General features: G+C 40.9%; 1 protein-coding gene across 2 annotated transcripts in view; it reads left to right on the forward strand.

Moving 5' to 3' along the window:
* The window catches only part of ACOT12 (acyl-CoA thioesterase 12), a 48,578-nt gene that overhangs the window by 3,572 nt on the left and 30,647 nt on the right, over nt 1–14,359 (forward strand). For both annotated transcript variants that reach the window (XM_053912169.2, XM_024563538.3), the window contains exons 2-5: nt 2,629–2,698; nt 6,146–6,206; nt 8,592–8,693; nt 11,848–11,983. In XM_053912169.2, coding sequence (XP_053768144.1) covers nt 2,629–2,698; nt 6,146–6,206; nt 8,592–8,693; nt 11,848–11,983 — 369 coding nt within the window. The remainder of the gene's footprint in view (nt 1–2,628; nt 2,699–6,145; nt 6,207–8,591; nt 8,694–11,847; nt 11,984–14,359) is intronic.

Consider the following 14,359-nt stretch of genomic DNA (forward strand, 5'->3'; position numbering starts at 1 on the left):
CCTCTGGTCCATGTCCTGTCAATGTCACATGAAGGAAAGCTCTCACCCCAACCACTTTGCTGTGCCTGCACGGCCACCACCCGGCCCAAGCCTTCCAGGTCTGGTTCCTTAGTTACCCTCATAAAGTCCATGTTTTCTTCAGAGCACTTAATTTTGTTATCATTTATTCATTTAATTAATCCCTGGCTCTTCCACTAGACTCCATGAGAATAGGGATCGTGACTGTTTTATATTTTTAGCACCTTACATTGAGGCTGGCATAGCACAGTCGTTCAATTAGTTAAAGGAATGAATGAAGGGACCACTGTTTTTATCAATCATCTTTCTATACCTGAATCACAACCGCACAACCGGTCTGCTAATTTTCCTCTCAGTTTCCCCAGGGAATCAGAAATAGTCCCAGGGTGTTTCCATTTTTACTGGCATACAGTATGAACCACAATCAAAATCAGAAGCCAGAACAAGTTGGTGCTATTGAAGTCACATCTGATATACTTGTAAAAAGAAAACACTCACATTTAATCACATGTAAAAATGTGGCCCTGTATTGGTTTCTCATATTTTTCTTTTTCTTTTCAGTTGAATGGCCTTGAAAGTCTGTAATGTGTAACACGGCTACTGAGGCCCTGAAGCCCCTATTTAGCCCAGTACCTCTCTAGGGAGCATTCCTAGGGTGGCCTTTTCTGAGTTCCTGTTGCTTCTGTAGTTAAAAACCCCTACTTAGAACAATGTATTTAATCTTTCTAAGTCTAAATTTTCTCATCTGTAAATGGAACTAATAATTGTATCAACCTCATGTAATGGACATTCATAAATTCTTAGCTCAAGGCCTGGCCAGTAATAAATGCTTAATAAATGGCAACTATTATTATAATTGTGTTTCTTCTTGGTCCCTAGTGCAATCTAATATAGTGATACACATACATAGTAGATACCCAATATACACAATAAAAATTTAGTCTTTTATTGGTTATTGCACTTTAATTGCCATGTAAATCATTCCAAATTGGTAACTCATGTGGGTGTACATGGTAACACTTTATTAACAAGAATAGATTGATAAGCTCAACATCCCATTCCCTCATGTCAGGTAACTGGAATGAATGTCTGTCAGGCGCCGTCTCATCAGTGTTCTACAGCGTATATCTGCGAGGCTCCGTTAGTTCTCTGGAAATCTTAAGCACTAAAAGGTCGCTGACTGGGGCTGGATCTCCGCCACTGAGTAGACTTGTTAGAAGATAGGACTGATTCAGCTCAGTCTCCAGAAGTCGGTGGGGACTTGACGAATGTCTGAGACACAGAATTAAATCGATCTTACCTTAAGTGCAGGGCAGGCAAACGTAGGTTTACAGTTGTGCCTACACAAAACACAGTTTAGTCTTGTATTCTTATTTATTAGTTATGATATTATTTATTTATATTACAATCTAAGCCTACTTTTGCCCACCCCTGTATTTCTAGAGTCTGACACCTTTACACATTCTTCCTCTCACTAAACCTAGCTGGGAAACCCATGTTCCTCACTCCATCACTCAGAGTTCTGCTGTGGTTCATTTTCTGGTAACACAGTTTGCTGTGTGCGTGTTTGGAAGAACAGTGAGTTATTTCCAGCTAGTAAAACCAGAATGTTCAGTTTTCTACAGAATTGGATTCTAGGGAGGAGTGTTTTAAATACTTGCTCTCCAGAAGATTTTCGTACCTCTCTTTACCTGGGAGTAAAGAGAGGTAAGTATATTGCAGTTAAAGAAATCCAATATACACAAAGAATACAAATTCAGTATAATTTACTGTTTCTTTTTCATAGCGTGGCATCAGGAGCGAAGTCTCCAAAACTAAAATGGGGTTAAAAGTTCTTAAAAAGCAAATGCAGCCTGTTTGGGTTTTAACTGACTATTCCTCAAAATCAAATTCTGGCAGAAGCATATGTCACAATTTTTTCCCAAAGAGAATAAAATCTGAAATTTTTATGTAAAGTACTTGTAAAACCAACAATCAAAATATCTCAACAAATTAAATGCAGACATGGGGCATGGAAATAAGCAGAGTTCCACCCTAATCTCTCTCCATCCTAATCAATACTTTCCTCCTCCAGCATAATTAGTGCATAATGAATTTGGTAATAAAAAATACTAGATGTTGACTAAATACCTGCTGTGTTTCTCTGATGTCCAAATTTGGAGTTTAGATCTCAGGGTCTCCCACACCATTCAGTGCTGACACTGGCTAAGTGGCTTAAATATATACATTCAGCGACTGGTTGTGTGAGATAATGGATACAGCTTTGATGCATTGTTTTTAAACCGAAAGGAAGGCAGTACCTAACAAAACACTTCAAGTTGGCACCAACTTACTAAAATTGCTATTTGAACAACCAGATATGCTGGGTACTGGTATTAAACTTCAAATCAAAGATGATGTAAATTAAAGTGTAGAAGAAGCTACAGTAATTTCCACACAATGGAAATATAACTCTTACGAATCAGATCATTCAGAGTGTGGCCACGGTGGTTCTTCTATTAAATGAGAAGATGAATTACTAAAATAAACCCACTTAAGTTTTCTTCCTTTTCCCCATGCTGAGCTATTCCAACATTATTAATCCTACATATTTTGACCTGTTTCTTGAAGCTGAGAAACATGCTGGGGTTTCCTGTGTCACAGCCTCAGTGGATGACATACAATTTGAGGAGACAGCGAGGTAAGTGGAATTGCTCGTTCTCACCTTTCTTCTGAGTGTATTGGTTTATTTGCAACATGTAAGCTTGTTCATGTTAAGTCAGTCAGTCATAACCTATTCATTAACAAAATAAATAACATTTGACCCAAAGTAAATCAGTCAAGAAATTTGCAGGACCTACTTTTTTTTTTATCCTCACCTGAGAACATGCTTATTGATTTTAGAGAGGGAAGCAGAGAGAGAGAGAGAGAGAGAGAGAGAGAGAGAAACATAGATGTGAAATAAAAACACCAATTGGTTGACTCTCGTACACACCCTGACCAGGGCCCAAAACAGCAACCCAGGCATATACCCTGACCAGGAATTGAACTTGTGACTCTTTGGTTTGTGGGCAGTGCTCCAACCAACTGAGCCACCAGGCCAAAACTGCAAGACCTACTATTAAGAACATTCTTAACTATAGATTCAGTCCTGATTTTGTTGAGAAATAGCTTTCAGAATTACATGCATTCAAATAATGTCAGATAGACATTATTGTCAATAGATTTTCCTCTGATGAACCAGAAAAGGACTTCACAAGATAAGGTGCATACAAGAGCCTAAGCATCTAGGTGTGAAGGAGCAGGGAATGCTCTGGAAAACCTGGTCTGCAGAGGGATGATAGCCCAGCTGGAGACTGTGGTTGGGTAGCAGAAGGCTTTGAATGCCATGCTGTGAAATTAGTTTTATTTAGTTGAGACTTTAGTCATTTCATTATTTGGATTGTGTCAGGAGTTTGGTTTGGTGGAGGGTTCCCCTAATTTTAAAGTCAGGGCAGAGTTCACAACAGAGACAAAGAAAAGCCGAAACTTTCCTTCCTCAAAGTCTGACAGGCAGGGAGACATCAGAGTTTACCACTACCTGAGTACAAAGCACTACAGTAGCTTTGAAGAGGGACTCTAGCTCGGCTTGGTGCCATTACTATAAATCTTTGCTAGAAACCTTACCAAATAGATCTGGGAAGTCTGGGAAGTCTAGGAGGAACACATTTAAGGTAAAAGAAAAGTAGTTTGGATTTTCATGTGCTAAATACAGGGAATATGTTACATTAGGTAACATGTGTGGCAGCAGCTAACGTTGAGCCTAGTAGAGCCTCTATGAATGACTATTTGCTGAATCTGCTGAGAGAAGTGGCTCTGAAAATACGGCTCTGAGTATCAACAATGAGGCCCAGGAAAAGTCGTCTCTATAAAGGTGATAAGATTATGGAAGAAGAAGGTGAAGTAAGAAGAAAATAGGACAAAGGACAGAAATTTAGTAGATATTTACACTTAGGGGACAGATTAAGGAAGAGAAATCAGTGAAGGAAACTGAGGATGAGATGAGAGGAGTATTTTGGAAACCAAGGCAAGAGAAAGTTTCCTGAAGAAAGAGCTTGGTTAAATGAATGGATCTGGCTGTTAGGAGGGGACTGTGGAGAGATCAGGAGTGAGATGTGGAGGCAACAGCTGGATTACAGCAGCTGAGAACTGAGTGGGAGATGAAAACCCCAAACTGCTGCACCTGGGGAAATCCTAATCTTTGAAGACCCATCTCAAATGTCTCCTCTTTGCGGCTTCTTAATTGACTTTTCAAATTAGTCATTTCTTCTGGGTGCTTTTGCAATACTTGATCCTTTCCCCGCCCCCCTGCCCAAAAAATCACATAGCATTGCACTTCATCTGCGGACAGCTGGTGTCCCGCAGGAGGTCCCCTTGATGTCATTAATTGTGTGTCATGAGATCTTAGCTTAATGCCTACTGAGCTTACTGAGGTCATAACTCAGTAAACATTTGTTAAGTAAATTAGAAAAAGAAAAGATTATTTTAGGAAGCTTGAACATGGAGGAAAAGAGAAAAATCTTGAGATAGAATAGGATTGAGAGAAGGATTTTTAGGAAGGATAAGCATTTTCACAGATTGATAAGGAGTCAGGGACCGGTGAAGCGTGAGGATACAAAGGAGGAGGGAGCGGACTAAGCCAGCCGATGGTGGGATGGGATCAAGGGGGCAGGTGAAGGAAGAGGTCCGGAAGAGATCTTTCTTCCTCCATAACAGAAGGGTGAGGAGAACAGCGAGAATGCAGTTCAACTTTGAAAGGAAGGGAGAAAAGTTGAGGAGGCTTATATAGTGTAGACCCTCACCTTCTGCTCGGGTGAAGAAATCAGAGGGGACTGAGAGACCTGAACAGCTTTGAGCTACACGACTAGAATCCCAGTAATAATGAGGAATGAATGGACCACCTAGCAGCACTGAGGGCCCCTGTAAACCTAGTGAAGCCGATCAACTTTAGGATCTGCTTGTTTGTATGTTTATTCATTTATTTGTTAACTAACATTTTATTTTTTATTTGTCTAGTGTTCTTTTTTCCTCTTTTTATTGTTGCACAGTTACAGTTGTCCCCATTTCCCTCTATTACTCTCCCCTGCCCTACCCACCCCCGTCTCCCACATTCAATCCTCCCCCCTCCCTGTTGTCCTTGTCCATGGGTCCTTTATATGTGTTCCTTGATGACCCTTCCCCTTCTTTGCCCCATTATCCCCCTCCCCTCCCCTCTGGTTTCTGTTGGTTTGTTCTTTATTTCCATGTTTCTGGTTATATTTTGCTCGCTTGTTTTGATGATTAGGTTGCACTTATAGGTGAGATCATATGGTATTTGTCTTTTACCACCTGGCTTATTTCACTTAGCATAATGCTCTCCAGTCCCATGCTGTCACGAAGGGCGGGAGTTCCTTCTTCCTTTCTGCTGGGTAGTATTCCATTGTGTAAATGTACCACAGTTATTTGTTAACTAATATTTTAAAATAAAGATCAATTGTATAGGTTTGTGTTTCTTTAACTTCTCTTAAGGCAACAGCTGCAATATTGTCAAAGTATCTGTTGCAAATTTAGGACTTGTTTGGCACAGTCTTTGCCAAGGCCCTCTTCTGTTTAAATGTAGGTAGTCAGCTAACATATGTGTGGTTCAGAATGATTGGCATCTGTTTTTAGTGCTGTTTTTTTCTGTTATCATTATGCTGAATTTTTCACGCACAAGTGACTTTGAGGCATGCCCGCAGTAGAAGCCAAAAACGCAAGATGAAGGGGAGGAGCCAAGCCTGGGAAAAGGATTGGATTGGATGAGGACACAGAAACCTAGAAGATCTAGGAAAGAGATTGATTAGGAGGAGGGCCCAACACAAGCCAGGGAAAAATCAGGAAGTAGATTGGATGGTTTCAATGACAGCTTGCTCATTACCGAGAACCAAGAAAATATATGGAAGATTATTAGGACTCTCCAGGCAGTTGCTGCTAGAGCCTGCCTGCCCTCTACATCCTTGTGGGTATATTATTTCCCTCCACCCCCATAAATCTTACCACACATATGCCCTTTGAAATTCTTTTCTAGCAACACTGCAAAAATCCCGTTTTCATTGGCAACAGGATTACTGAGATCTTTTTTTTTTACTAGAGTTGGACAAGTTATAACCATCAAAGCAAAAGTTACTAGAGCATTCAGCACAAGCATGGAGGTAAGAGGCCCCTTTCCTTACTTATGTCTGTTGGTGCTAATAATGAAATTAGAAAATGCGTATCATATAATACCAACTTAAAAAATATAATATAAAGCTATAAATATAGTACAATAATTTTATGTGCATGTATACACACATATGTGACATATTTTATATATGAAAAATAATATACATTTCATATTATACACATATATATCATGTATATGTAACTCAAAGAAAATTCACCTAAATGTTAGTAATTATTAATCTGAGTGGTGAGATTATTATTACTGATAATTCCTCTGGATAGATTGCAATTTTCTCATTTATTGTTTTTATATTTACTAACTTTTTCATGGTAAATATATATCTTTCTATAGTTAGAAAAAAGTTCTGTTTCTAACTTTATAGAACATAATTAAAACAACAGTATTGCTTATAAATAAATTAAAATGCTGGTTTCATTCAAAAACCAAATGAAAAAGAATGGTGAAGCGCATAACCGAATTTTGTTTTTTTAAGTATATTTTAAGTATATTGATAATGCCATTACAGTTGTCCCATTTTTTCCCTCCCCTTTTTTCCCCTCTACCCTGCACCCACCCTCACACCAGCATTCCTCCTCCTTAGTTCATGTCCATGGGTCGTACATATAAATTCTTTGGCTTCTCCATTTACCATACTATTCTTAACTTCCCCCTGTCACTTATGCTTCTTATTCCCTGCATCTTTTCCCCCCATTCTTCCCCCTTCCCTCCCCACTGATAACCCTCCATGTGATCTCCATTTCTGTGAGCCAGTTCCTATTCTAGTTGTTCACTCAGTTTGTTTTTGTTTTTGTTTAGATTCAGTTGTTGATAGTTGTTAATTTGTTGTCATTTTACTGTTCATATTTTTGACCATCTTCTTTTTCTTAGGTAAGTCCCCTTAACATTTCATATAATGAGAGCTTAGTGATGATGAACTTCTTTAACTTGACCTTACCTGGGAAGCACTTTATCTGCCCTTCCATTCTAAATGACAGTTTTGCTGGGTAGAGTAATCTTGGATGTAGGTCTTATAGGTAACTCTTTCTTTTTCTCTTGCTGCTTTTAAGATTCTATCCTTATCTTTAATCTTGGGTAATGTAATTATGATGTGCTGTGATGTGTGCTTCCTTGGATCCAACTTCTTTGGGACTCTCTGAGCTTCCTGGACTTCCTGGAAGTCTGTTTCCTTTACCAGATTGGGGAAATTCTGCTTCATTGTTTTTTCAAATAAGTTTTCACTTTCTTGCTCTTCCTCTTCTTTTGGCAGCCCTATGATTAGGATATTGGAATGTTGTCCTGGAGGTTCCTAAGCCTCTCCTTATTTCCTTATTTTATATATATATATAAAATATATATATATATTTTCTTGTTTCTTCCTTCTGTTCTGGTTGAATGTTTATTTCTTCCTTCTGGTCCAAACCATTGATTGGAGTCCCAATTTCCTTCCCTTCACTGTTGGTTCCCTGTATATTTTTCTTTATTTCACTTTGCCTAGCTTTCACTTTTTCCTCTATTTTAAGACCATACTCAACCATTTCTGTGAGCATCCTGATTACCAGTGTTTTGATCTCTGCATAATATAGGTTGGCTATCTCTTCACCACTTAGTTCTATTTTGGGAGTTTTGATCTGTTCTTTCATTTGGGCCATATTTCTTTATTTCAGCACACCTGATACGTTGTAAGGGGCAAAGCCTTAGGTATTAACCCAGGCGGGGAAGTCACTGCATTATGGCGCTATATGTGGGGGAGGAGTCAGAGAGGGAACAATGCTGCTTGCTTGGCTCTCACCCTGCTTTCAGTCACTTCCCCCTTTACCCACAAGCATTTTGGGCCCTTCTTGTTCTGATTCTTGGGTGGGTGGGTTTGTGTATGTTCTAGAACCCCATGGATCTCTCCAATGAACTCTCCTGTGAGGCTGGGAGTTTCTCCCACCACTGCAACCCCCACAGATATTTATAGTCAGAGGTTTTGAGGCTTTCTTTTTCTGTACTGAAACCCTGGGTTGTGTGGTCTGTCTCACTCCTCAGTTGTTCCTCTCAGTTTATCTGCACACAAATGGGGGACCACCAGCCACCACCTTGTTGTGCATCCTCTCTGCCTGGCTGCCCATCTCAGCCCCTCCTACCAGTGTGAATGAATGTTTCTTTAACTCTTTGGTTGTCGGACTTCCATACAGTTCAATTTTCTGGCAGTTCTGGTTGGTTTTTGTTTTTAAATTTGTTGTCGTCCTTCTTTTGGTTGTGCAAGGAGGCAAAATATATCTACCTACGCCTCCATCTTCGCTGGAAGTCGCATAACTGAATTTTGAATGCCACAGTCTTGTCTGTTATCAGGATGGCTGGAAGTTTATTTATTTATTTTCTTTTCATTTAGATCAGCATCAAGGTCACAGTACAGGACATGCTCACTGGCACAGAGAAGCTTGTTAGTGTGGCCTTCTGTACATTTGTAGCCAAGTCAGTTGGAAATGAAAAGGTAAATGTTTTGTGTGAAGGACACATTAACAATTGAATCAGAATGATTATTGAAAAATGGACATTCAACTTACCATGGAAAATTCTTTCCCAAGATTTGTTATTCATCAATATTCATCATGAAAGTTATCATTGTGTGGTGATGTTATAGTACTAAGTAGTTTAGGGAAAAGACAATGTAGCCAGTCTGCGAAAGAGGACAAAAATACTGTGCTTTAAATGATCTAAAGGTCATATCAGTCTCCCAAAAATATTGCTTACTGTTTTAGTTCTTTTCTTTTGTGGCTATATAACTCCAAATTGAATTTTTAAAAAAATTTTAAAGCAAGAGAAATTTAGTAAGCAGTTGCATGTTACGGTCCAATCATTTTTTATACCTGAAGGAAGAATGTCAAAGTTGCTGAGTTATTGAAGTTTAAAAATAAGCTTCAGGGCATATGGGGTAAAAACACCCTTAAAAGAAACACATTGGCCCGATGCACAATATGTGCCCAGTAGGCTTGCCTGGCCATTGGCCCAGAACAGCCTGCCCATAGTCTTCTGGAGAGTTATTCATTGTAATTTCTTGGCTTTCCTTTTTAGGGTCAGTGTGCCTCAGGGAGGGTCCCAATTTAGTTTAAGTATTTTTAAATGTAATACTTCAATTTAGAATTTAAATCTTTCACTGCAAAAATTGCTCCAGAGCTAGTGGCTTCTCCTAGCTCCATTTTGAAGTGACAAGCAGTACTTCTCACTCTGCCAACGTGTTCTTCTCAGACTGCCTCAAACTTTAGAGGTGGGACAAAACAATGTCTTCACTGTACTCATTAGAAATAGCAGCAGAGCTGCTCTCACCAGCTACACCTCACTTGAGCAAGGAGGCGCAGAAATGAGCCAGGCTGAGCTCACCCACCGCGGTGCCTGGGGAGCAGGCATCCCCACAGAGGTTTGTACACTGGGACACTTCCCCTACTCTCTACCCAAATTAAAGAGGTCACAAGCAAATTCACATTGCCCAAAGGCATTGTTTTTCAAACTGAAGTTCACATAAGATATTAAGTTACTTAAAATATAGCTTTCTGGGTCGTACCCCAGACCTACTTAATTAGAATCACTCATATGGGAACTTGGAATTTGTACTTTGACAAAGTATCCCAGGGATCCTATGTTCGCAGAAATGTAACATGTTGAGATAGATGTCTCCAACCACTGTTTTCCCTGGAGTCCCCATAAATCTCCAGACTCTTGGGAATGAGAGAATGTGGGGGTGGGGGCAGAGTTCCCAGATCTGAGAGCAAGTGACAGAAAGGAGGCCACCTCACCATCCTCTTCCTTCATATGAAGGGGAAACAGAGGGCCATCAATTTCCCTCCAGCTTTAGACTTCTTACTCCAACTTCAGGGACTCATGGAATAACAATGTAGTAGTTACACTATAGTTCAGCCTCTGCTGAGACTGAGAACTGTTTTTCTGAAAGCATTTCTGGGAAGTCAGTGACCTTGTGGGGCTGCCATGAGTGGTTGTCGGCTCAGATAACCTTTAATGCAAAGCACGGTTTCCTAGGCTAACTTATTTTCCACTTGGAATACAAGGTAGTATTCTTGTTCAATCAAACAAGCTTGTTTAGCTTAACATTCTTGTTCAGCACATCGTAAAGAGAGCCATGAAAAATCGGTGGTTTGGTTTGAAGAGATAAGCCTACCTGGATCTCTGTCCAGAGTTAGTTTATTCCAGGACAGATTGGGCAATGATTAACTAGGCTTAGTTCAACAATTGCATAGGCCAGATCATTGAAGGACTTACAAAACTCCACAGAGTCTGCTCGTGCAAAGCCTACCCAAGCTACCAGGAGGCAGTACAGCAGGAGAAAGAACTTGTAGGACGTTTGGTCCTTTTCAAAGCATCCACTAAGAGAGACATTTGGTCCATGGCAAAAGCTCCTTATGTTTGTGCCATGACCAGCTCGGCTACTAAGACAAGAAGGGTTATTATTGGCAATACAGCCACTATACAATTATTGGACTAATAAAACATGCTGGTATTTCTAATTTATCAACCCTGTAAGCCAAAAATCTAGAAAACATTATAGGCTCTTTGAACCCAGGGACATTTTCTAAGTGTGGCTGTTGTGGACAGGACCAAATCTCAAGGACCTTTCAGCAGGGACCAGATGTCTCCATGGACGTTTTGGACAAGACTACACGTCTGCTAATGGAGAAGGAAATCACAGACAAACATCGGAGAGGTTTAAGACTGCCAGGCATTGCTCTCAGGCTTCTCTTCAGTCACACAGAATATACTTTATCTACAGATTGGAAAACCAAGGCATTAGTTTGCCGGGCGCGACCCCTCTGGTCGCACAACTAAAACAAGGCTGTGTAAGCAGTTAAACCAGTGCAAGCTATTAGTCTACACGTTCCTCAACACATTGGACAAGGCAGTCCATGGGGAATTTTAGACTTAAGGCAGCATATTATAAATCTCTAGCTAGTTCATCCTTATCTTGGCCAAGGCTTAGCACCAGCCTTTGGCGTCCTGGAAATAAGCATGGAGCTACCCCAGTCCAGCTGCAGGGTGCCTCTTCCTGATACACACAGGTCAGCAGGCAGGCTTTGCTGAAGGAGCTCGATCCTTTGGTTCTACTGCGTTATATTTCCAGGTTCCTAGGGGTTGTTTAAAGCTTGATTCTGACACATCGATTCTTTCAGTTTGCTTATGTGTCCATCATGTGATGAAATTTCCAAATTGGGAGTATCTCTTAGTACATGATAGGTTACTCTAGAACATCTTTGTGCTGTCCTTTCAATGTCTTAATTTTAGGAAAGGTAGAAAAATTTCTGGGTAAGAATTCAGTGGCATGAGAAATATGTCTCCCCATTCAGTAATTTGATGGATTTCTTATTTTGTATTCTGTTGAAAATTTTAATAATCAATGAAAATTAATATTTGAAAAACTGTTTAAATCACATATCATGTTTTACAAAAAATAATTGTCTATATTGATTTTTTTAGTTTAAAAGTATTTTAAGTATTTCAGTTAAAATTAAATGTATGTGAAAACACCCATAGATAGTTTACTTACTTTGAGTTATAAAACAATGTAGCATATTATCTGTTCTTGCAAAATTCATGTTGTGCTTTAACAAGGCAATGAAAGATATATTTTTCTTCTCTAGATTCATTTAAAACCAGTCACACTTCTAACTGAACAAGACCATGTAGAACACAATCTGGCTTCCGAGAGGAGAAAAGTTCGCTTACAACATGAAGATACCTTTAAAAACCTGATGAAAGAAAGTAGCAAGTTTGATGGTCAGTAAATCTACTTATAGAACTTCAAATATATTATTATGATAGGTGAAGAGGTCCTTTCTAAGGGCACACTTATTCTCACCATATTATTACAGTCCAGTCCTGGTGATGCCAGAGATCTTTTCCAGCAAACCTAGTAGCTGAAGAAAGAAGGGGCTGGCCATCCAGACCAGAACTGCTGACACCTAAGACCTCTTTGAATCGGGATCTCCAGTGGCAGAGATGTGAAAGAAGGGCAGTGGGGACCGGGTAGTCCTCGTTAGTCAGTGTGTGCTCAGTAATGATAGGTGAATGAAGGAATAGCTACGTCATATGTTGATCTGATGCCTCACAGTTTACGAAGCAGTTTCTCACCTGTTATTTCATATGAGCTGCTTATAATCTTGGCAGAGGAGGAAACTAAAACTCTGATTAGTGAGAACCTTCCTAGAGATTACAGCGGATAAGAATGGAAGCGATAAAGTTCTACTCCTATTGTTCTTCCACAGTAACACTATGATGAGCCAAAGTGTCTCACTTCTTTGGCAGTGATTTCCTGGGCTCTGTGAGACCTTGTGGGGCCAGAATGGCAGGGAAAGGAGGCCCCCCTTGCCCCTCACCTGCCCTTCCTGTCTGCCCCATCTCCTGCAGCCCCAGAGGAGATGACCTTGGTGGAGAGCAAAGTATGTGAGGGGAGAACATGAGTGGTCCAGTCTGAGCCCCCTCACTCTCCACTACCAGGAGGGCAAAGGGGCCCCCAGAAGGTGCAGCTCTCTCCTTTGGATCCAGAGGCAGACACAGGAAAAAGAGGAAGGAAAGAAGACAAGGAAGGGTCAGGATAAGAATGTGAAAAAAGGAGGAGGAAGAAGAGTGCACGCAAACAAAGGCCAGAGGAGACAGGAAAGGCAGAGGCGGGGGGCCTGACATCTGAGGGCTTTAGTCTATGCCGCATGACATCATCGTGGTCCTGGGGGACCACCCCACAGACAACGCTGAGTTGGAAACACGTTTTTCCAATGCTTCTACTCATTGATGACCTTCTAAACACAATGCCCATTCCCAAGTTATTTTTAAGAAAATGAAGACTTCGTCTTTTAATTACTGTGCTCAGGAGAGTGAGTCTCCTTTTGTAAAGATGACCTCAGTACTGAAATATATTTTAAATGCATTTTGGTAAAGTAACCAGATAGCTGAACCATGAGAACAAGAAGCAAGAACAAGAGAACTAGGGAGAAAATTCAAGGTGGAAGGAGGAGGACATAAAAAGACAGAACTGTGTCGTGAAGGCGCCCTCAGACCATGCTAAGAAGCTTGACCTTCCTCTGTCCTTGATGAGGGCCAGTGCAGGGTCGTTTTATTATTAGGTTTGCACTTGGTATCATCACTCTGAAGAGGTGAGACTAGAGGGGTAGAGACCAGGCAAGACGTCAGGAGTGGCTGTGCTAGACAGGCATAGTAGGGACAGAGAGGAGGGAAAGAGTAAAAAAACACACACACACACAAGAGGTACATCAGCAGAGTAGGGTCACTGATGTGGGGAGATGGGTGAGGAACAAGGAGTCTAGGATGATGCTCAGGTTTCTGGTGTGAGCCATTGGTTAGTTGATGGTGCTGTCATGCACGAGATCATGCATACGAGGTGGGGGGGGGCAGTTTTGATGAGGTGGATAATGAGTTCGGTTTAATCGGACAAGCCTGTGGCAAAACCAAAAGAGTGAGACCAAGTCTGGGGAGATTAAGTCTGAGAAACAACAGTTTAGAGATGTTCATTCAAATGAAGTAGCGTCTGCGGTCACCACGGGAGGGCTCATGGGGACACAGGGGTTGGGCCAAGAATGGAACCTGCAGAACTCAGCCACCCAAGAGATGGTCAGAGGAGGAGGGTGCATCTACAAAGGAGGGGTGAAGGAGAACTGGGAAGAGTGGTGTCAAAAGTCAAGGGAGTAGAGTGACATGAAGAAATGGGTGATCAGCTGTGTTCCAGGAGGTGAGGAATAAAAACTTCCCACTGAGTCAAGAATAGGGAAGTTCATTGGTGACCTCAGCAGGAGCATGGTTAGTGGAAGCATGAGTGCAATAAATAGGTATGGGGAGGGAGGCATTCTGATGAACCTGTGTTAGGTAGAGAAATAAAGGGGATATAAGGAGCTTCCTATAACCTCTATGGCATATTCACCTGCCACATTAAACACCTTTAATTCTAGGCTTTGTTAAAGTGCATTTATTAGGATACAGTGGATGTTGAAAGAAGCTGAGCCACCAGCCTCTGCCTGAATGTGTTGTTTTGCAGTAGATGCGGATGCTGGAGGGGCATCACAGCTCTTACAACAGCTTAGCTATTTCAGAACCTCTGCTTTCAGGGGAAACTGAGTCATTGAATTAGATCTCAAAGTGTCA

The sequence above is a fragment of the Desmodus rotundus genome, chromosome 1, assembly GCF_022682495.2.
Source record: "Desmodus rotundus isolate HL8 chromosome 1, HLdesRot8A.1, whole genome shotgun sequence".
Lineage (NCBI taxonomy): Eukaryota > Metazoa > Chordata > Mammalia > Chiroptera > Phyllostomidae > Desmodus > Desmodus rotundus.